This window comes from Leptonychotes weddellii, chromosome X (assembly GCF_054177405.1).
Source record: "Leptonychotes weddellii isolate Sample4059 chromosome X, ASM5417740v2, whole genome shotgun sequence".
Classification (NCBI taxonomy): Eukaryota; Metazoa; Chordata; class Mammalia; order Carnivora; family Phocidae; genus Leptonychotes; species Leptonychotes weddellii.
Genome location: NC_138385.1, coordinates 48503305 through 48527279, shown reverse-complemented (window position 1 = coordinate 48527279; position 23975 = coordinate 48503305). Strand labels below are relative to the sequence as shown.

At 36.2% G+C, this 23975-nt stretch overlaps 1 protein-coding gene across 1 annotated transcript in view; it reads right to left on the bottom strand.

Annotated features, from left to right (window-relative positions):
* HDX (highly divergent homeobox) overlaps positions 1 to 23975 on the bottom strand; it is a 184032-nt gene that overhangs the window by 83674 nt on the left and 76383 nt on the right. Inside the window, exon 4 of the mRNA XM_081809325.1 lies at positions 8406 to 8552. Coding sequence (XP_081665451.1) covers positions 8406 to 8552 — 147 coding nt within the window. The remainder of the gene's footprint in view (positions 1 to 8405; positions 8553 to 23975) is intronic.

The following is a 23975-nucleotide window of genomic DNA, read 5'->3' as shown; positions in this document are numbered from 1 at the left end:
GATGCGGGACTCGATCCCAGGACCCTGGGATCATGACCTGAGCTGAAGGCAGTCGCTTAACCAACTGAGCCACCCAGGCGCCCTAGAGTCTCTGATTTAAAGTCTATTTTGTCTGATGCCATAGCTCACTACCTTTCATTTCATTTCCATTTGCATGGAATATCCTTTTTTATGCTTTCACTCTCTGTGTGTTCTTCTGAAATGAGTCTGTTGTAGGCAACATATGTATGTGAATTTTTTTTAATCCATTCAGCCACTCTACAGTCTTTGATTCACCAATTTAGTCCATTTACATTTAAAGTAATTATTGATAGTTATGTACTTATTTCCAATTTGTTAATAGTTTTATGGATATTTTCATTGTTCTTCTCTCTTCCTTCTTGTCTTTTCTCTCTTTTTTTGTGATTTGATGACCTTCCTTAGTGTTTTTTAGATTTCCTTCTCATTTTCTTTTGTGTTTTTGCTTTACGTTTACCATGAGATTCACATATTTTATCTTAGATATGTAACAGTCTATTTTAAGATGATAGCAACTGAAATTTGAACATATTTCAAAACTACAACTTTACTCCCCCCCATTTTATGCTCTGATGTCACTTTTAAATCTTTTTATGTATCCCTTAACTAATTATTATAGTTTTACTTAATTTTCTTATTTTTTCTTTTTTTAATAGCTTTATAAGTGATTAATTCATTGCTTCTACTGTATTTTTACATTTGCCAATTAGATTTTACTTCTGTATGTTTTCTTGTTAGTAATTAGTGTTTTGTTTTTTTTTTCAGCTTAAAGAAGCCCCTTTAATATTTTTTGTAAGGACAGTTTTTAATAGGGACAAACTCCTTTAGCTTCTGCTTATCTGGAAACTCTTTATCTCACCTTCAAATCTGAATGGTAACCTTTTTGGTACAGTATTCTTGATTGGACTTTTTTTTTTCCTTTCAGCACTTCAAATATGTCATGCCACTCTTTTCTGGCTTGCAGTTTCTTCTGAGAAATCTGCTGATAGCTTTAGGGTTTTCCTAATATTTAACTATTTTTCTCTTGCTGCTTTTGATATTCTATCTTTAACTTTTGAAATTTAAATTATAATGTATATTGTTGTTTCTTTCTTTGGGTTCATCTTATTTGTAACTCTCTGGGCTACCTTGACTTGGATGTCTGTTAGGGAAATTTTCAATCATTATTTCTTCAAATAAGTTTTCTGCCCCTTTCTCTCTCTTCTCTTTATGGGGCCCTTATAATATAAATGTTATTTCACTTGATGTTGTCCTCGAGGTCCCATAAGTTATCTTTATTTTTTAAAATTATTTCTTTTTGCTACTCTGGATGAGTTCCACTGTTTTATCTTCCAGCTCACTGATTTGTTCTGCTTCATCCAGTCCACTGTTGAATCCCTCTATTGTATTTTTCAGTTTAATTATTATATTCTTCAGCACTGTGACTTTTGTACTTTCTTAAGTTTTCTATCCCTTTGTTGATGTTCTCACTCTATTCACCCATTCTTTTGAGTTTTGTGAGCATCTTTATGACCATTAATTTGAATTCTTTTTTTTTTTTAAAGATTTTATTTATTTATTTGTGAGAGAATGAGAGACAGAGAGCATGAGAGGGAGGAAGGTCAGAGGGAGAAGCAGACTCCCCGCCGAGCAGGGAGCCTGATGCGGGACTCGATCCCGGGAATTTGAATTCTTTATCAGGTAGATTAATTATCTCTGTATCATTGTAATCCTTTAAGTGTTTTTTCCTTGTTCTTTCACTTGGAGCAGTTTTCTCTGTTTTTTTTTTTTTTTTTCATTTTGCTTTATTCTATGCATTTTGTGTGTGTGTGTAAGGTCAAGAGTGAAAGAGTATCTATGTTTAGGTGGTGATTCTTCTTGTTCAATCTTGTCCTAACTCTTGTTTGCCTCTTGAACCTTTGGGATTGTCTAAACTGCCTAACTTATTCTTAATATGTCCCCATTGTTGAGGATATGTCAAGACTTGTCAGTAATCCAAGTGGAGGAATCCCATTTAATATCTAGTTCCAAGCTGACTGGAAGCCAGACCTTCCAGCAACAGTTATATATATATGCAAATATATGCAGTCCTGTGGGGCTATGATTGTATTTTCTGCTGGCCTCCGGACTAGGAGAGATGTCCCATGGGTGATACTTGCAAATACTGGGGCTTTAGACAAGTGATATGTTCATTTTGGGGGGAGACTTATTGAGCTGAAATGAGGCCAAGTGGGTGCACAAGGCTGGTGTCTTCCTGCTTATGTTCCCTGGGAGTGTCTCCTTAGCCTCTGGACGGGTGGGTAACCTGAAACCTGTGTCTCATGCTGGAGCTCCAAGCTAATAGAGAGGTTGTGGTTTTGTCTGCTGTTTTACAGTGCCTTAGGTGTGGTGGCCTGTCAAGAATTGTTTCTCTAATTGTTACAGTTCCATGGAGCTCTGGAAGATTAACCGTCATGGCCATCAAGGCCAGGCAATCAAGGGGTATCCCCTGTGCTGATTATACATACCTGCTGGCTTTAACAAGGCAGCTGGAGAGTGTTGGGAGTGGGGTAAGCTAACCTGTTTCAGAAAGGCAGTGGGAAGGTGTCTTGACAGCATGCACCAATGCAGAAGGATAATGTTTTGCCTATGCATGTTTTGGCTTTAGGCTGTGAGCAAGAGAATGTCATGACCATGCATGTGCCAGCCAAACCAGAGGGCAAGGGAGTGTCACAACTCCTTGCACTTGCAATCTTTAGCTAAGGAATGGGAGAAATCCATAAGTACTTTTGCTCACCCACTCCAGCCAGAAAGTGAGGAAGCACTGCAACTACTCATGGTCAGCAAGTGCCATGACTGCTCACCCCCACTGGTCCCAGCAAGGTGACAGGACTATGCCATGTTCGAATTTACCTACCTGTGCTAGCAGGCTATGTGGAGAGAGCAACAATGTTGTCCACCAGTCTCTCTATCCCCAGGGAGCATCTCAACTGTTTCTCACCCTTCCAGCTGATGCCCCTAGCTCAGCAAATGAATTTCCCTCACATGTAGTCTAGGCACTTTTTAAATTGCTGTTTTATTGCTGACTTTTAGGGTGAGCAAGACTGTCCATGTGCCCTCCAAGAGGGGAACCTCAGTTTCCTATAGCACTTTGGGACCTCTAGATGTCAGTTCCATTGGTTTTCCAAGCCAGACATCCTGGGAGTTCCTCTGTCTGGTTCAGATCCCAGGGGCTTGGATGACCAGTGTGGGGCGCCAACCCCTTCCCCCTCCAGGAGAAGTGCCTGTTTGGTGAGATACCTCCCTATTGTGTGTTGCTGCCCCAGGGGTAGGGTTTTGTGAGACCATGTATCTACATCTCAATGTGGTCCATTTATCCTTTGTTGTGGAGAGCAGTCCATCTGGTTTTCAGATCTTTTTCAGAGGGAAATGATCCATATGTAGATGTAGATTTGGTGTTCTGTGGGAGGAGATGTGTTGAGGAACTTCCCACAACACCATCTTGAAGCTCTTTTATGCTCATTATTCTTATATAAAATAACAGCATAGAATTCAACCTCAAGGCACTCACCAGCTTTGAGTCAGTATCTATGGTAGATAATAAAAGTTTTACTATTATTTGTTTTGCACATACATTGGGGGTAGATTCTTATATCTAATGCAAAAGGCAAGGTTAAAAACAGTATAACTGAAAATCACTCTTCTACTTAAAGACATTTTAAATCTAGCCACACTCCTTGGAAAATAAATAGAATCTAAACTGTAAAAGCATACATTTTTCAGGAAATTTATTTGTTTTTCAAAATGTATTTCAAACACCAGACACATGTTTCTTATACAAATATCTGACCGCACAAGAGTACGTTTTGACATATGTCAACTATAACCCAAGCATATGGAAAGGGCAGGCATTAAATTGAATTGTAGGGAGACATGGGAAGCAAATTTTATTGAGGAATTATGGTGCTTTGCACTTATTATCTACATGTATTTTTTCAAAACAACCCTCTGTTATATTATTTCAATTTAGTGTTAACTGAAGCACAGAGATACTAAAAAATTAACCATGTTAAATCGCAAGTTCCTTAGGAAAGCTGAATTTTTTCATGGCACATAGAAGAGTTATGGCACGTAACAGGTGTTCACTTTACCTTTGATGAATGAATATTTCAATAAGTAATAGGCACTAACCTGGGAATGACATTTCAAATTAAAGAAATATATGCACATGATAATACTCACTAAGGTTAAAGGGAAAATATGCCTCGTTTGCTTCCTAAACTTTTTAGAAGTATAAAATACAACAAGGAACCATGAATCTAAAATTTCCAAATTATACCAAAAGTAATGGTTAATTAGATATACTGAGGCAAATTTCATTTTTGTGATCAACAACCAGAAGGTCTATTAGACTTAAAAATATCTACATCGTGTTTTTCCTAAATCTCAAGAGTATATTTATATGGCAAACATCTTCCTTTGAGTTAACCTACCAAATATTACAGAATAGGTCTTAAAACACATCACATTTTCAAATTTTCTCTCTGCTGTGGTGATGCTGGCATTTTGGAAAATCACTAGAAACATAATGATAGTAAGAATTTCCCTATTCTTTAGTACAAGGTTTAACTAGTCATAAGCAAGAAGAAAATATAACCCTTCTTCCTTTTCCTGTGTGTTAAGATTTTCTATGGGGATAGAGGGATTTGCACATAACAATTGAGAGAAAGCCCCAACATCAATGGTTTTGGCCATTTTTTTTTACAGCAATTATACCTAAAACCCTGTGGTATCAAAGAGAATCCAAAAAAACAAAAAACAAAGAGAATCCTAACTAGGAACTTACGATTTCATGTCTTTCATTTTGGGAGAGTATGTTTAGGAATATTCTCTCACTGTCTCCTCTCTCTTGTAGTATGGGATCTCCCTTACAGCAATCCATACAGCCTGAAAGCTTGCTGTCATGGCACATGGTGTTTATTAGTATCAGTGGCAGATTGAATACAAATAAAAATGAAAAACTCAGTAGAAAAGTTGGAAGATAAATTTGATAATATCTTACTGAAAGTACAGCAAAAAGATAACCACATTGAAAATGGAAATCTCAGGGTTAACAGCTGTGCTCCAGGTAAAGAGTAACTAATTCAGATTGGAGCACATTAGAAGATTTCAGGAAAAATTTCTTCAAGATGATAAAACTGTTACACTACCAAATGTGTATGAATGTATTGAGAAGAGATATATGCACCTGCAAAGGGTCTGAGAATAAATTAGTAGCAAGTACTTAAGTAAGTACATTTTTGTATTTTGTAAGCAAAAATACAAGAAATAAAAACTAAGAAAATAATAAAATCAAAAAACAAAAAGAAAGTCATGTTATACAAAAATAGTATACAGAAATAATATATTATATGTATATATATTATATATAATCATATATTACATAATTCAAATGTGTAAAGCATTTACTTAGTTATAATAATGTTAACATTGAATAACAAACTAACCAGAATTATGAAATAATAATACTGAGAGAATAAAAAGAGAAAAAAGAGAGAATAAAAGAGAAAAGGTAAAAGGATCACTGAAGAGATCTTGAAAAATATCAAAGAAAGACCCTCACATTTCATAGCGGAAAATCAAGCAACAACCCCTAGCACTGAAAAATCAAGAAGTAGCCATATACTCAGATATGAGACATAATGCTAGATATCTCCCAAATTCTGTCTTCTCCTTTTTTCAGAATAATAAAAAGTTTAGCTGGGCACATGGCTACCCAGAATATAACTACATTTGCAACTTCCCTTGCAGTTAGGTATGACCTTGTAAGTACTCTTTAGCCAATGGGATGTAAGTGAATGTGTCTTGTGGCAGTTTCTGGGAATCCTCTTTAAAAGATAGCTGGTACACACCCCTTGCCTTTCTTTTCCCCCATCTCTGTCTTTCTTCCTAGACCATACATGTCATAATTTTGGACCTTGAGGACAAGGGCTACATCATAGGGATGGCAGAATGGAAGGTGGAAGGTACCAGAATCTTTGAGGAATTCATGGGGCAGAACTGCCATGCCAGCTTTAAATTATATACCCCTGGACTTGTCCATGAAATTAGGATATCTTGTCTAAGTCATTGCTATTTTGAGTCTTTCTGTTTCTCAGAGCCAACCCTAATTCTAATTAATACAGAACATTATTCATAGATGGAAATAAATATCAAAGGAATCATCTAAAACAGTGAAAAGTGGTTGATTCTAGCTATTGGGAAATAGTAGGAAGGGAGCAGTAAGGAATGTTGGTTTTATAGCAAGTTTTATAGAACTTGACTACTTAAGCTATGTGTATATATAACTTTAATTAAAAAAATAAAAATGATAATAATACAAAAACATGCTCTGATGTTCCTTATTCTTGGCATTTAGGCTTCTCATACCATTATCCTACTCCAATTCCTCTCCAGTCACTTGTATTCTTGTGTTATCCCTCTTGCTAGACTCCAAACTCCTTAAAAACAAGAAAAGTCTCTAATGCTTCACATTTTGTTTATGCATTCACTTGATGGACATTTGTTTTTTTCCCACTTTTGGCTATTATGAAGAATGCTGTTATGAACATTCATATATAAGGTTTTTTAAAGTTTTTTTTTTTTAATTTCAGTTAGATAACATACAGTGTAATATTAGTTTCAGGTGTACAATTTAGTGATTCAACACTTATATACAACCTGGTGCTCATCACAAGTGCACTCCTTAATCCCCAGCACCTATTTAACCCATACCCCCAATTACCTCCCTTGATACTATCAGTTTGTTTTCTATAGTTAAGAGTGTTTCGGGCGCCTGGGTGGCTCAGTTGGTTAAGTGACTGCCTTCGGCTCAGGTCATGATCCTAGAGTCCTGGGATTGAGCCCCGCATCGGACTCCCTGCTCAGTGGGGAGTCTGCTTCTCCCTCTGACCCTACCCCCTCTCGTGCACTCTCTCTCACTCTCTCTCTCTCAAATAAATAAATAAATAAAATCTTTAAAAAAAAAAGAGTCTGTTTCTTGGTTTCTCTCTCTCTCTCTTCTTTATGCTCATTTGTTTCATCAAAATAGAAAGCTTCTGCACAGTGAAGGAAACAATCAACAAAACTAAAAGGCAACCTAGGGAATAGGAGAAGATATTGGCAAATGAATTATTTGATAAAGGGTTAGTATCCAAAATATACAAAGAATTTATCAAACTCAACACCCCCAAATGAATAATCCAATTAAAAATGGGCAGAAGACATGAATAGACACTTTTCAAAAGAAGACACTCAGATGGCCCACAGACACATGAAAAGATGCTTACCATCACTGATCATCAGGGAAATACCAAAACTACAATGAGCTATATCACCTCACACCTGTCAAAATGGCTAAAATTAACAACACAAAAAACAACAGGTGTTGGCAAGGATGTGCAGAAAGGGGAACTGTCTTGCACTTAGTGGAATGCAAATTGGTACAGCCACTATGGAAAACAGTATGGAGGTTCCTCAAAAAGTTAAAAATAGAACTACCCTATGACCCAGCAGTTGCATTACTATGTATTTACCTGAAGAATACAAAAATACTAGTTTGAAGGGATAGATGCAGGCCAATGTTCATGGTAGCATTATCTACAATAGCCAAATTATGGAAACAGCCCAAGTGTCCATTGACTGATGAATGGAATATCAGTCATAGAAAAGAATGAAATCTTATCATTTGCAGTGATGTCAGTGGAGCTGGGGAGTATTATGCTAAGTGAAATAAGTCAGAGAATGAGAAATAGCCCATATGATTTCACTCAGATATGGAATTTAAGAAACAAATCAAACAAGCATGTACAAGTTTTTGAGTATACATACATTTCATTTCTTTTGGGTATATATATATATATCTTAGAGTGGAATTGCTGGGTCCTATGATAACTCTATGTTAAAAATCTTGAGGACTGTTTTCCAACATGGTTAAAACATTTTACATTTCCATCAGAAGTGTATAATGGTTCCAATTTATCCACATCCTGGTCAACACTTGTTATCATCTGTCTTTTTTATTGTAGACATCATATTGGCTACTAAGTGATATCTCATTGTGGTTTTGATTTCCATAATTACAAATGATTGAACACTTTTGTGTATTTATTGACCATCTGTATATCTCCTTTGGATAAATGTGTATTCAAACTCTTTGCCCATTTTCATTTCATTATTTGCCTTTTTATTATTAAGATGTAAGAATTGTTTATATACTCTGAATACAAGTTCCTTATCAGATATGTGATTTGAACATATTTCCTCCCATTCTGTGGATTATCTTTTTCACTTTATTGATGTTCTTGTTTACAGGACCTCATGCAATTTTTTAAAGCTTTAATTTATGACAATCTTTAACAACAGCATGAAAATTATCAAAAATGTCTTACCCGAACTATTTCACAGTCAACATTTAATTCAGTTGCAACTGCTTCAATTTTCTCTCTACAGACAGAACCAAGGCTGGTCATTCCATTGTCCCAGTATCTCTTAAGTGTGGCTAAGTCTCGGTCACTGAACTGAGTGCGATCTTGTAGCTGTTAAAACAGATTTAAAATAATTAGAATAATCAAAGGAAAGTATATTATAGAAAGGACAATCTGGGTGATATTTGCTAAGTTACTTTTAACACATAACAGTAGCTAAATTAATTTCACAGTTGTTTTTTTAAATTAATTTATTTGAGAGAGAGAGTGGGGGGAGGGGTAAAGAGAGAGGGAGAAAGAATCTTCAGCAGGCTCCATGTGCAACATAGAGCCTGATGCTGGACTCAATCTCACAACCCTAAGATCCCAACCTGAGCCAAAACCAAGAACTGGAGGCTTAACTGACTGTGACACCCAGGCACCCCTGATTTCACAGTTCTTAATATGTGATCTCCCATTTTGAAATGGGCCTGTCCATGATATTTATTTCCATAAAATGAAAACATGCTAGAATAAAATGAGTAAAAAAATTTTAACTGTTAGAAATTAGGCAGTATTGATTTTAAACAGTTGTAATCACTTAAATAATACATTACCATTGTGGAAAATACAGATAAATTAAAAAAAAGAATTTAAATCACCCACAATTCTGGAAATAGCACTTGTTAACATTATAATGTGTACTTTTTCAAGTTTTTTTCTATGATACACATATTCACATTCACACTACATACATTTTAAAAATAACAGGATCACAACACTGTGTTGTTTTTAGATGTTAATCTAGATTTGCCATACATATGTCTTGTACTAATGTTATAATTAAAAGTGTAAATAAAAAATGTAAGAAGATAATATAGCCTTAAAAATCATATTTATGGCTTTAGAAAGTTTCATAATAATCCTATAATTTTTGTTTTTAGATTTTTTTAGTCCAATAAACTATGGTCATTATATATTGTTTTAATTCAATGAATCCTGGAGGCACCCCTAGGAAGTAAATTAGAAGCATGATAGAATAATGACTTCCATTTGGAGTCAGAAAAGCAAGGTCAGGGGACTCATTCAACAGGGCACAAAATGTCCATGGCTGAGCTAGAAACAGAAATCTGATTTTTTCTAGTAGTTTCATCCCTATGATGTCTCTAATTATCTCAAAGGAGAGTGAAAAAAATCTGAAAATAAATTTTAATTAAAAATATATATCCTGGGGTGCCTGTGGCTCAGTTGGTTAAGCATCTGCCTTCAGCTCAGGTCATGATCCCAGGGTCCTGGGATCGAGCCCCACCTCGGGCTCCCTCCTTGGCGGGAAGCCTGCTTCTCCCTCGCCCACTCCCGATCTCCCTGCTTGTGTTCCCTCTCTCGCTGTCTCTCTCTCTGTCAAATAAATAAATAAAATCTTTAAAAGAAATTATATATATATATATCCTGGGGTTGCCTGGGTGGCTCAGTCATTAAGCATCTGCCTTTGGCTCAGGTCATGATCCCAGGGTCCTGGGATCGAGCGCCACATCGGGCTCCCTGCTCTGTGAGAAGCCTGCTTCTCCCTCTCCCACTCCCCCTGCTTGTGTTCCCTCTCACTGCGTTTCTCTCTGTCAAATAAATAAATAAAATCTTTATATATATATATTCTGAAAAGTCCTGTATGTGTATGCATGTTTTTGTGATGGGAGAACAAGAATGAGAGAGCAAGAGAGAAAGCCTGGGAGAGTGAGTTGAGGAGAAATGCTGCAAATCATAGAATGAGGTATGAGTTTCTATTGCTGCCGTCTGCCTAAGAAGATATGGTCTGGTCTCATAGAGGCTACACTTCAAATACTTTGTAGACATATATTGATTTCTTTCTTTTTTTTAAAGGTTTTATTTATTTATTTGAGAGAGAGAGCAGAAGCAGGGAGAGGCAGAGGGAGAAGCAGACTCCCCGATGAGCAGGGAGCCCAATTTGGGGCTCAATCCCAGGACCCTGAGATCATGACCTGAGCCAAAAGAAGATGCTTAACCAACTGAGCCACCCAGGCACCCAACATAACCTGATTTTAATGTTCCTTTTAATTGAAACTTAAAGTGGAAACCTCTCCTAAATTGGATTTGAATAACAATGGAAAATAATAAATACAACGTATAAAATATGACTTAAATAAAAGAGTTATCATAGCTAAAACTGACATAATACTAAACAAGAGCAAATCTGTTTTAAAGATACAACCTTGGGATGCCTGGGTGGCTCAGTCAGTTAAGCGTCTGCCTTTGGCTCAGATCATGATCCCAGGGTCCTGGGATTGAGTCCCACATTGGGCTCCTTGCTCAGTGGGGAGCCTGCTTCTCCCTTAGACTGCCACTCCTCCTGCTTGTGCTAGCTCTATCTCTCTCTGATGAATAAATAAATAAAATCTTTAAAAAAATTGTTTAAAGTTACAACCTTTTGAAAAAGAGTTTTGAACATCAGGAAGGAAAGCAATATATGAATTCATGGTTTACTACCAAAAGGGTGAATTTAGATTGTATAATTAATGTATCTAATACAGTTGTTCTGTGTGTAGGTTACTCAGTCAAGTTCTTTATGAGATAAATCTGTTCTTTCTCTACTTAAAAAGCCTGATGAGTAAATGTATTATAAGTACTAGTACTGAGGGGCGCCTGGGTGGCTCAGTTGTTAAGTGTCTGCCTTCGGCTCAGGTCATGATCCCAGGGTCCTGGATGACTCCCATATCGGGCTCCCTGCTCAGCAGGACGCCTGCTTCTCCCTCTCCCCTGCCCCCTGCTTGTGTTCCCCCTCTCGCTGTGTCTCTCACTGTCAAATAAATAAGTAAATAAAGAAATCTTTAAAAAAATAGGTACTAGTACTGAATTACATGTTCCTAATAAATGAATCAAAATATGCCATCCAAGTTTTTTTTCATCAAGTGGACTAAGGCTCACGTTATTTTATTTATTTAAAGATTTTATTTATTTATTTGAGAGAGAGAGTGAGAGTATGAGAGTGGGGTGAGGGGCAGAGGGAGAAGCAGACTCCCCGCTGAGCAGGGAGCCCAATGTGGAACTTGTTCCAGGAACTCCGGGATCATGATCTGAGCCAAAGGCAGATGCTTAACCAACTGAGCCACCCAGGTGCCCTCAAGTTATTTACATAAAAATCTCATTAGATTCTCATTCTATATTGATTGTACAATAGTTTTGTAACTAAAATTCTCAAAATAAAACAGAAAGCAAAATAAATGGTCATCAGGTTCTATGTTGATTCCAGTAATTCACCATAACAGCCAGCAAAAGTATTCTCATATATTTCCATTGCAACAAATTCTCCAGTGCAAGCCAGCCTATATTATTGTCAGAATGGAAGGAATAATGAACAGAACATTGAACACATTCAGTCATTTAATTTGTAATTCATTTAGAGGACACCCAAAGTTGATTCATCCCTTAAACTGAACTAAATAAAACCTGACTTGATTTGTTAGAAATGTGCTGGGGTCTCAACATTAGCAATGTTGAAAGAACCTTTTATGACAGTGCCTATTAAGTAGAAGCTTATGGGGGAAGAGCAGTTGTTTTTAAAGTTCTTAAGAGCATATTTTAACCAAGAAAATAAATAAGATAACAAAATAATTTAGCATTAAAACTGTAAATATTGATTTAGAGAAGGATAAAAAGGTGGACACAAAGGATAAGGTACATTCTGCCCTAAAGTTAAAATCAGTTTTGGTTTTCAATTGGGCTCTAAGGCCACTTTCACTTTACAAAGAAACATACAACCTAAACCACTGGCTCAATGAGATGGACATATTAAGCAATTCTCTTGTTGATTTTGTGAAAAGAGTAACATTCCAGTTATATTCCTTGACAATTTTGGTGAAAGCTCAGGCTTGGCCCTAGTGACCATATAATTGTGTTGATTTTACATGGATTATATTGTAACACAATAAACAGAAACCTCTGGTCTCTATACCAGCTGCGATAACATTTCTAGTCTAGTTTAGACTAGGAATTTAGTTATTGGCTTTTCTTTCAAAAATAGAATTAGATGACAAAACTGTGATGTTGAGGAGCACAGTTTCCTGTTTTAAGTATGTATTATAGTTAAATGTAGAACTAAATTATGTATTTGTACTCAGAAGCAACCCCTTTGAAATGACAAACATTAAAAATTTCTAATGCAAGTGACACTTCCCTCAGCTTACTCCAATGTTCCATATGCTGTGCACTATTTGGTCCTATTTCAATCATCAGTCCAGACACTAGCTTGTACTGTTGAGATTCAAACGTCTTTTGTGAAATTCTGTTTATCTTTCTACTTGACAATGGGCTCATTAATAGCAGAGATTATACCTTTTTACTTTTATTATCATTGTAAAAGTGAATTAATAATGCACTTGATAAAAAAATAGTCAAACTATCAGAAAGGTATAAAATGAGCTATAGTCTCTCTCCCTTATTTACAAATCCCTAAACACCAAAGGCAACTACTGTCGGTAATTTCCAGAGTAACTTTCCAAAATAAAAATGCATATATACTTACAAAAAAAGGGATGATACTATAAACTTATTTTTTTTTACTTAAGCTTATACCATCACATACAGATATACTACTTCAATCTTTTGAACTGCTAAATTGTGCTCCATGGAATACAACAAAATAAAAAGCTTTTGGACAGCAAAAGAAACAAGCAACAAAACTAAAAGACAATCTACTGAATGGGAAAAGATATTTGCAAATGACATATCCAATAAAGGGTTAGTATCCAGAATATATAAAGAACTTACACAGCTCAACACCAAAAAATCCCAAATAATCCACTTAAAAAAATGGGCAGAGGACATGAAAAAACTTTTCTCCAAAGACATACAGATAGCTGACATATGAAAATGCTCAATATCACTCATCATCAAGGAAATGCAAATCAAAACTACAATGAGATATCACCTCACAGCCTGTCGGAATGGCTAAAATTAACAACACAAGAAACAACAGGTGTTGTCAAGGATGGGGAGAAAGGGGAACTCTCGTATGCTGTTGGTGGGAAGGCAAGCTGGTACAGCCACTCTGGAAAACAGTATGGAGGTTCCCCCAAAAGTTAAAAATAATCACCCCACTCTTGATTTTGGCTCAGGTCATGGTCTCAGGGTTGTGGGATCAAGCCCTGTGTCAGGCTCCCCGCTCAGCAGGGAGTCTGCTTCTCTCCCTCTCCCTCTGCCCCTCCCCCTGCTCTCTCTAAAATAAATAAATAAATCTTAAAAAAAACACAATGAGATATCACCTCACACCTGTCAAAATGGCTAAAATCAAAAACATAAAAAACAACAAGTGTTAAGGATGTGGAGAAAAAGGAACACTCATGCACTGTTGGTGGGAATGCAAATTCTTGCAGCCAATATGGAAAACAGTATGGAGGCTTTAAAAAAAATAAAAATAGAATTACTATATGATCCACTAATTCTACTACTGGATATTTACCCAAAGAATGCAGAAACACTAATCCAAAAAGATATATGCATCCCTATTTTTATTGCAGCATTATTTACAATCGTCAAATTATGGAAGCAACCCTAGTGTGCAATGATAGATGAATGGATAAAGAAGATGTGGAATATATATACAATAGACACCCTATGACTTAGAATTATCTAATGATGGAACTTTAGGTGGTTTTCAGGTTATTGCTATTACAAACAATGCTTAAATGGACATCCTTGTACATAGATCTTGCTTTATATTTGCAATTTATATATTATGGGAAAGTCCTAGCCTTGTGTTTTGATCACCTCCACTTTTTCCCATTGGTGAAGAAGGGATTCCTGCCCTAGAGTTATGGAGATAGCCAACCAAACCTCCCCAACACCAGACAGATAAAATCAACAGTAGTGTATTAGTCAGGTATACTCATAGCCTGGAAGAGGAAGGAGAACACCATATGCCCCACAGAGACACGTGGAGATTCCATTTGGGAACAGAGTGCACAAGCAGAGGCTGTAGTGTAACCCCTGAGAGTGGTGAAACCCCCATTTCCCACAGGAGATGTGATTGGCCTGTTTGAACTGAAGCCCTCTATTGAGGGATAAGCAGGCACTGTGCTTTGTCCCTGAGATAAGTTATTTGAATATGGTACTTTATCTGCAGGAACAGGATGAGAAGGGGAACCTGTGGTTGGCCATCCTTTGAGACTCTCTTGGCTTTCCTCAGATGTCAAAATGCATGTAATATGGGGCTTTAATATCAGGTCTTTTAATTTTTTTTGAGTATATATATATTTGATAGAGAGAGCACAAGTAGGCAGAGGGGCAGACAGAGGGGCAGGAGAAGCAGGCTCCCTGCTGAGCAGGGAGCCCGATGTGGGCCTCGATCCCAGGACTCTGGGATCATGACCTGAGCCAAAGACAGATGCTTAACCAACTGAGCCACCCAGGCACCCCTTATTTGAATATATTTGAGACACAATGTTACATTAGTTTCAGGTGTACAACATTGTGATTCAACTTCTCCATACCTTATCCTATGCTCACTACAAGTGTAGCTACCATCTGTCACCATGTAATACTATTACAATATTGACTGTATTTCCTATGCTGTGCCTTTTATTCCCATGACTTATTCATTTCATAACTGGAAGCCTGTATCTCCCACTCCCCTTCACCCATTTTGCCCATCCCCTACCCCTCTTCCTCTGACCATCAGTCTGTTCTCTATATTTATAGATCTGATTCTGCTTTTAGTTTGTTTATTCATTTGTTTTGTTTTTTAGATTCCACATAGGAGTGAAATTATATGGTATATGTCTTTCCCAGTCTGATTTATTCCACTTAGCATAATACCCTCTAAATCCATCCATGTAGGTCTTATACCACAAATTGGAATTAGTGGGCCAAAGAATATGTGCATTTAAATTTTTATAAATATAGCCAAATTGCCCTTGGACAAGGGCTGAAATATATGATAGTCCCTATTTTCCTATATCTTTGTAAATGATAGGTATTGTCCAACTTCGTAATTTTTGCTAGTTTAGTGAAAAATGGTATCTTATTGTTTTGATTTGTATGTCTTTAAGAATACTTACTTTTATGTTTACTGGCCTTATGTATTTATTTTTCTGAGAAATGCTTATTTAAAGGATCATACTTTTTTTCTTCTTTACTACTTTTTAAATTCATATACCTCTGTGCTAAACATGTTAGATATCATTTTTGCACACAATGATATTTGTAATCACATCAAATACATTATCCATGATTAGCAATGCACTACCCTTTTAAATTATGTATATGACTTTCAGAAAATCTTCTGCTCTACAGATATAATTCCATTCAATTTATTAATTGATACATTCTCTACCCTTAGTGAAAGTGTTGGCTTATCTATAAGAGGGTAAATATGATGTCCTTAAAAGAATCCTCTTTTGTAACTGCTGGGTGAAAATTTAATTTGACATTTTTTCCAAATTGTGGTAAAATACATATAATGTAAAATGTACCATTTTAATTACTTTTAAGTGTACAGTTCAGTAGTAATTATATTCACATTGTTGTGCAACCAATCTCCAGAATTTTTTTATTCCCATTAAATAACAAATTCCCATTTTCCTCTTTCTCTAGCCACTGGCAACCACCATTCTATTTTCTGTTTCTATGAGTTTGACTACTCTAGATAGCTCACATAAGTGGAGTAATACAGTATTTGTCTTCTTAACTATTTCACTTAGCATAATGTCCTCAAGGTTCATCCTTATTATAGCATGTGTCAGATTTTTTCTCTTTCAAGAATGAATAATATTCAATTTTATGTATATAGAATATTTTTTTATTTTTTAAAAATTTTTTTTAAGATTTTAACTATTTATTTGACAGAGAGAGAAAGCAAGAGAGGGAACACAAGCAGGGGGAGTGGGAGAGGGAGAAGCAGGCTTCCCGCTGAGCAGGGAGCCCGACGCGGGGCTCGATCCCAGGACCCTGGGATCATGACCTGAGCCAAAGGCAGATGCTTAAGGACTGAGCCACCCAGGTACCCCTATATAGCACATTTTTTAAATCAATACATCTGTTGATGAACACTTGGGTTGCTTTCACATTTTGGTTATTATGAATAAGGCTGCTATGAACATTGGTATACAGGTATCTGTTTGGGTCCCTCCTTTGAATTCTTTGGGGTATAAACCTAGAAGTGGAATTGCTGGATTATATGGTAATTCTATTTTAACTTTTTGGGGAATCATGATACTTTTTTTTCATAGTGGCTGCATCATTTTATATACCCACCAATAGTGCACAAGTGTTCTAATTTCTCCACATGCTCACCAACACTTGTTAATTTCTGTTTAATAGTAACCATATTAATGAGTTCTGTGGTAATATTTCATTGTGGTTTTGATTTGCATTTTTCTGATGAATAGTGGTATTGGCATCTTTTTATATGCTTGTTAGCCATTTGTATATTTTCTTTGGCAAATTTCTATTCAAGTCCTTTGCTCATTTTTTAATTAGGTTATATCTTGCTATTGTTTAGTTGTAAGAGTTCTTTATATATTCCTAATATTAACTCCTTTTTGGTTAAGGGATTTATCTTTTACATTCTGATAATTTCTAGTCCTTGAATTTCTGAAATATATTACTGATGAGGGAATAGAAGGCAAGCTGAGGACAAAGCTGACACCCCACCACCCCCCGCCAAGGGATATATGTGACATTCCTCAGGCACTCCTGGCTGCCCTAAAGCTAAGGAAAGGAAAAACAAATAGTTAACCTATAGAGATCACAATCCTGCAAGAAGAACAAAGCATTTCTATCAACAACCTAGCTTCCAGAAGGAAATGTAGATACAATTAAATGTCCTTATAATCTGCAGCTCATTGACAGATACTTGAAGTGGGCAGAGTGTAATGTTCCTCCAGGAAGCTCCCAACTATCTTCATATTATTGCCTTGCTAGAAGGAAAAACAACCTTAACTTGACAATGGCAAGTCCTCTGGTATCCTGTGAGTCTTCTTTAACATATGAAAATCCTTTTAAAACTTCCCTTTTCCTTACCTCCCCCAACCCCATAGTATATAATCAGCCACCCCTCAACCCTGGTGCAGCAGCTCTTTCTGCCCTCAGGTCCTGTCCCCATTTGGTGCAAAACCACCATTTTGCACCAAAGACGTCTCAAGAATTCTTTCTTGGTCGTCAGCTCCGGACTTCACCCCACTGAACCTCACCTATATTCCAAAACCACATCATTACTGTGGGGATTAATTTTTTGGGTTAACTTGACTGGGTCATGGGCTAGTCAGACATTCAGTCAAACATTGTTCTGGGTGTGTCTGTGAAGGTGTTTCTGGATAAGATTAACATTTGAACAAGTAGATTGAATTAAGCAAATTGCCCTTCTAATGTGGATGAGCCTTATCCAATAAATTAAAGACTTGAATAGAACAAAAAGGATGAGTAAGAGGGTACTCCTTCTGTCTGAATGATGAGCTAGAATGTTGGTCTTTACTGGCCTTTGGACTGGGACTGAAACATTGGCTCTTCTTGGGTCTGGAGTCTGCTGCCTTTTGGAATGGATCTTGCACTACTGACTGCCCTTTTTCTGTCATTTAGACCTGGACCAAAACAACACTTTGGCTCTCCTGGGTCTTTAGCTTGCTGATGGTGGATCTTGGGACTTCTCAGCCTCCATAATTGTGTGGGCCAATTCCTTATAATAAATCTCTCTCTGTAAGTATACATATATTCTATTGGTTCTGTTTCTCTGAAGATTCTGACTAATATAATCTCTTTATAAACCCAATACCACTTACACTTATTTTTGAGATGAACTTCCCTCAGTTTTACACTATAGTTGTCTAAGCATGGAGTATCTTGAATTTTTAGTCCCAGGAGTATTGTCCTCTGAATTCCTGATCCAACATCCTTCTAAAACCACCAAATGTGAAAATTTACTGTCATTTTGGTTTCTTTTTTTTTTTTTTAAAGATTAGCGGTCAATTCTAGAGTTTAAACTGACATTGCCCAGCTAATCTTTTACTTGTCACATGCAGTCTCAATCACAATCTTCTGCTACAATAATATCATGTAAAAATATTGTGCAGAAATAGAAAACTTCTATCTACTGACAAGCAGAAGTGAAGCAAAATCCCATATTACCACAGCTAAGCTTAAAAACATTGGATGTAGATAACAACTTGTTAAGGAATTCACTAAAGACATTGACTCATCTTTGGAAAGAAATAACTGTTTTTGCTAAACTTGGAAGGCAGCAGGCTCAATACAAAATAAAGGAACTGTTGGTAAGCCTCTAAGCACAAGAGTAAACTTGCTCAAAACAAAACAACAAAAATAAATCGCACACAATGAGGCACATTACTTCAATGTGTATGCAAAAATTCTATTCTCCAGCACCAACAATTAAAATCCAGAGGCAGGGGCACCTGGGTGGCTCAGTTGGTTAAGCAACTGCCTTCAGCTCAGGTCATGATCCTGGAGTCCTGGGATCGAGTCCCGCATTGGGCTCCCTGCTCAGCAGGGAGTCTGCTTCTCCCTCTGACCCTCCACCCTCTCGTGCTCTCTTTCTCTCACTCTCTCTCTGAAATAAATAAATAAGATCTTAAAAAATAAATAAATAAATAAAATAAAATCCAGAGGCAAAAGAAGTTCCGATTATGACTGGTACATGGTAGGTAGAGGCTTAGGACGTGATAAGTAGCAAGCTGCAATTTTCTTCAGTGTAAAATAGTGGGAATAAAAAAAGGTCCTGGATTTTAATCTTAGCTCTGTCTCTTCCTAGCTGTGAGCAAATGACTTAATCTTAACTGAAAATGGGAATAATACCACCTATCTCATAAGATTGTTAAAAGGGGGAAAAAAAAGAGGGGCGCCTGGATGGCTCAGTCTTTAAGCTCTTGCCTTTGGCTCAGGTTATGATCCCAGGGTCCTGGGGTCCAGCCCCGCATCGGGCTCCCTGCTCCGAGGGAAGCCTGCTTCTCCCTCTCCCATTCCCCGTGCTTGTGTTCCTTCTCTCACTGTGTCTCTCTCTGTCAAATAAATAAAATCTTAAAAAAAAGGAAAAAAAAAAGATTGTTAAAAGGATTAAAAGAGAAAATCCACATAAAGCAAATCATGCTCATAGGGGGACCCAATAGATGTTAGTCTTCCTCTGACACTTACCTCCCACACACCCACCCACCTTTATCCTAAACAGGAAGAAAGTACAAAGTGCTATTAGGGGGAGACTAATTCATAAAACTCACATATACCTGACAGAATAACCTGGTATTTTAGAAAGCTGCAGTAGCTCAGCATGCTTGGAATTTGCTCCAGCTTCTTTATGAAGGGCATCTAATCTTGCCTATTATTTTTTTCTTTTTTTTTAAGATTTTATTTATTTATTTGACAGAGAGATAGAGCCAGAGAGCACAAGTGGAGAGAATGGCAGAGGGAGAGGGAGAAGCAGGCTCCCCACTTGAGCAGGGAGCCCGATGCGGGGCTTGATCCCAGGACCCTGGGATCATGACCTGAGCCGAAGGCAGACACTTAACCATCTGAGCCACCCAGGTGCCCCTATTATTTTTTTTCTTATAGAAATTATATACTTGCTTATATTCAAGACAGAGAATGTAGCTTTTTAAACATATATATTTATATTTGAGTCACAAGCACCATGAAACACAGATGTCACTTGGATGAAAGCTGCAATGTGAAAAAGGTCTGATTTCCTACCTTGCCAGTATCATGTTACTATTCAAAAAGATACATACATAGCTCCATCAGAAGCTCTTCTAAGGATTCCCCAGTGATGGCTGCTCAGATTCACATTTAGTACTGCCAGCTACTCTGTGCTCCCTGAGGAACCTTCTATGTTGCCTAAATTAAATATTGGGGCCCAATACCCTGAAGGAAAGACTAGAGCTGAAAGGCAAACTGCTGAAGGCGTCTTCTGCAATATGGTCAGCTGTCCATTTCCACCATTTCTACTGCTAACTTCCTACAGTTCTTACACACTGGCTGTATTTCTCCATTATTCATTTAATAACTGGTAAAGTTAGGAAGAATTTAGTTTAAAAATAAATCAAAATTGAAAGCCCACACCAAAATGTAATTTGAAAGGTGTCTCTTACTGATAGAACAGAATGAGGGTATAGATGTATTGGAACGTTCAGATCTAATAAAACAGTAGCCATAAAACAGGAGAAGAAGATATCACAGAATTAGAGACAAAGGAAGTAAGCATATTAGCAAATCAGGTAGTTAAGCACTGAGGAAAACATACATGATTTTTCCTTACATATCTCTTATAATCTTAATTCAACAGCAGAAAGTGTTATCACATTTTTTCAATGTTAAGTAAAATTTTTGGCATCATATATAGAAATATGCATATCCATATTTAATATACAATTTTAAGACATACTGAATGAAAAAACTTTTTGCATAATCTTATATGAGGAGAGAAATCAGTGGTAAACCTTCCACTAGAAAGCATCTTTTGTCAGCCAATGAACATTATTGGTTATCTAGTGGGTATGCGGTACATAAGTATACAACAGTACTGTTTATAAGTTTACATTTGCTGCCACTAAAACTAATTTGTGGTCAAGGATTCTATAATAAAGTTCAACCCTTAGAAAACATTTGCCTTTTAAATTCTTTTCTTTAATCTCATTTCATTGTACAGGTACTTATTTATCCTTACAGTCTCTTATAAAAATACTTCTATATCTTACTGAAGTAAGGTATAAAACAGATCTAAAACTGAGAATTGAGAATTGTATTTGAAAATTTAATTAAACTCCAAAAGGTTTATCAGAAGGTACGACTTTTAAGACAGTGTTCTTACCCTAGGATAGGAAACCTTCTGAAATAAGTATAAAACAAATAATCTTAAAATTTAGACATTTGATTTGCTTCATGTGAGAGACAAGACAATCTAATAAAATATCTACATAGCAGGTATCCTGCCACCCCCACACCTACCCTAAAACCCCCAGGTGAAAGACAAAAAATCGATAATTACTCTGACAACTATATTTAAAGCACTCATACCTTTAAATGATAGCGTTAAGTTAGTTAATGTCATTAAATTGCCCAAAATTAGACCTATTTTGGTTTCATTAAAACTATGCCACTTAAAAATAAATTATGGGTTTATTCATAAATGCAGAGGTTTTGAAAATGGTTAAAACAAAACAAACCGCAAGCCCATAAACATTTTACAAAGATAAAGACCTAATTTAGGGAAAAGCCAGCCTTACCAGTCAGGATGTCCCTAACCTACCCATTGTGAAGGAACTAAGAACAGAGCTACTCTCAAGAGTAGCACAAAAGATTCAAAATCCAAATCCATTTAACTTACATATTTGATATTGAAAATAGAAAACATTGCCTTTAAATGGGCTTTGATCCATGTTTGGAAACACTGGAACCTGGTAATGAATGTGGATTAGCAAAAAGATTTTGTTCTGAGTCTTGGCACTTTGAATATTATGGCGAAAGAATATGGATACTTAAAAACTCAAATTACAAAGTGCATTCGAATTACATAGAAACGTTATCTTAAAAAATTAAAAAATAATTCCTAAAACAGTTTTCAATAACCAAATTAAGTTGTGATCATTTTGAAAATCTGAAAAATATATTAAGTTTAAAAGTGATACACATGACATAAAAGCACAGTGTTCTTCTCATTCTGGCCATTCCTAATCTATCTATAAAGTGATGCCACCAACAACACAAGGAAAAAACACTTTGGGAGAGTAGACTTTACCTTAGCAAATGTTGAGAATTAACATAACTGTTTGTGGATGACTGAAATTAAGTCACCCAAAGAAAAGACTATTCCTAGATGATTTTATAATATCTCACATGAATTTTGAAATCTGATTTCATGAAAACATAAACCATACCTAGAGAAATCTAGATCCAGTGCACATCATAAAACATCTCCAAAAGAATGTATATTTGTTTATTGTATCCCATAGGTAATATTGAATATTTGTTATTTTATACTAATGTGCATTCTTTTGACCTTTTCACTAATAATGTCAGTAATAAGGACTAAAGATTTTAAAAGTCATCAAGACAATATGTTTGGCTACATTTACCTGTTGTTGCTGTATGTTTTGTTAATATTGCATTCTGTCCCTAGAAGCATCAACCATCCCAATTCTATTCACACATGCATCTAGTTCTTTTTTTTAAGATTTTATTTATCTGAGAGAGAGAGAGAATGAGAGACAGAAGGCATGAGAGGGAGGAGGGTCAGAGGGAGAAGCAGACTCCCCGCTGAGCAGGGAGCCCGATGCGGGACTCGATCCCGGGACTCCAGGATCATGACCTGAGCCAAAGGCAGTCGCCCAACCAACTGAGTCACCCAGGCGCCCCATGCATCTAGTTCTAAAGAATGTGGTCCGATAGACTTAAAATCATTATTACTGATAAGTGTAAAAACTAATTCTATTTTTTCCAGCACATTAACTTGTGATTGATGTTAACTAAACTTACTGTGGTAATAATTTCACAATATATACATATATCAAATCATTATGTTGTACACCTTGGAATAATGCAATGTTATATGCCAATCATATCTCAATAAAATTGGAAAAAATAAAATAATAAATATAATAATAATATATTGGAAAAAATAAAATAAATCTAATACTAGTAATAAAATAAATAAAAATAAAAATAAAAAAATAAAAAATATAATAATAATAAATATATCATTAAGGCAATAATTCATGTTTGGTTTTATTTTGGACTATGTTAAATATATTTTATACAAAGAAACTTTTAAATAGTTAAGTTTCCAATATTGTAGCTTAATAACCTTTCTTGTGCACGACTAGTTATAGTATAAATATCATTTTAAGTTCTTATTTAAATTCTAATTAGTTAGCATACAGTGAAATAATAGTTTCAGTTGTAGAATTTAGTGATTCATCATACATACAATGCCCAGGGCTCATCACAACAAGTGTACTCCATAATGCCCATCACCTATTTAACCCATCCAGCTGCCCACCTGCCCTCCATTAATCCTCAGCTTCTTTTAAGAGTCTGTCTCATGGTTTACATCTCTTTTTTTCCCCTATGATCATCTGTTTTGTTACTTAAATTCCACATATGAGTGAAATCATATTTGACAAAGGCCACAGCAAATTCTTTCAAGATTCATCTCCAAAGGCTAGTGAAACAAAAGCAAAAATGAACTTTTGGGACTTCATCAAGATTAAAAGCTTCTGCACAGCAAAGGAAACAGTCAACAAAACAAAGAGGCAACCCACAGAATGGGAGAAGATATTTGCAAATGACACTGCAGACAAAGCACTGATTTCCAAGATCTATAAAGAACTTCTCAAACTCAACATCCAAAAAACAAATAATCCTGTCAAAAAATGGGCAGAAGACATGAACAGACACTTCTCCAAAGAAGACATACAAATGGCTAATAGACACATGAAAAAATGTTCATCATCATTAGCCATCAGGGACATTCAAATCAAAACCACACTGAGATACCACCTTACACCAGTTAGAAAGGCAAAAATTGACAAGGCAAGAAACAAC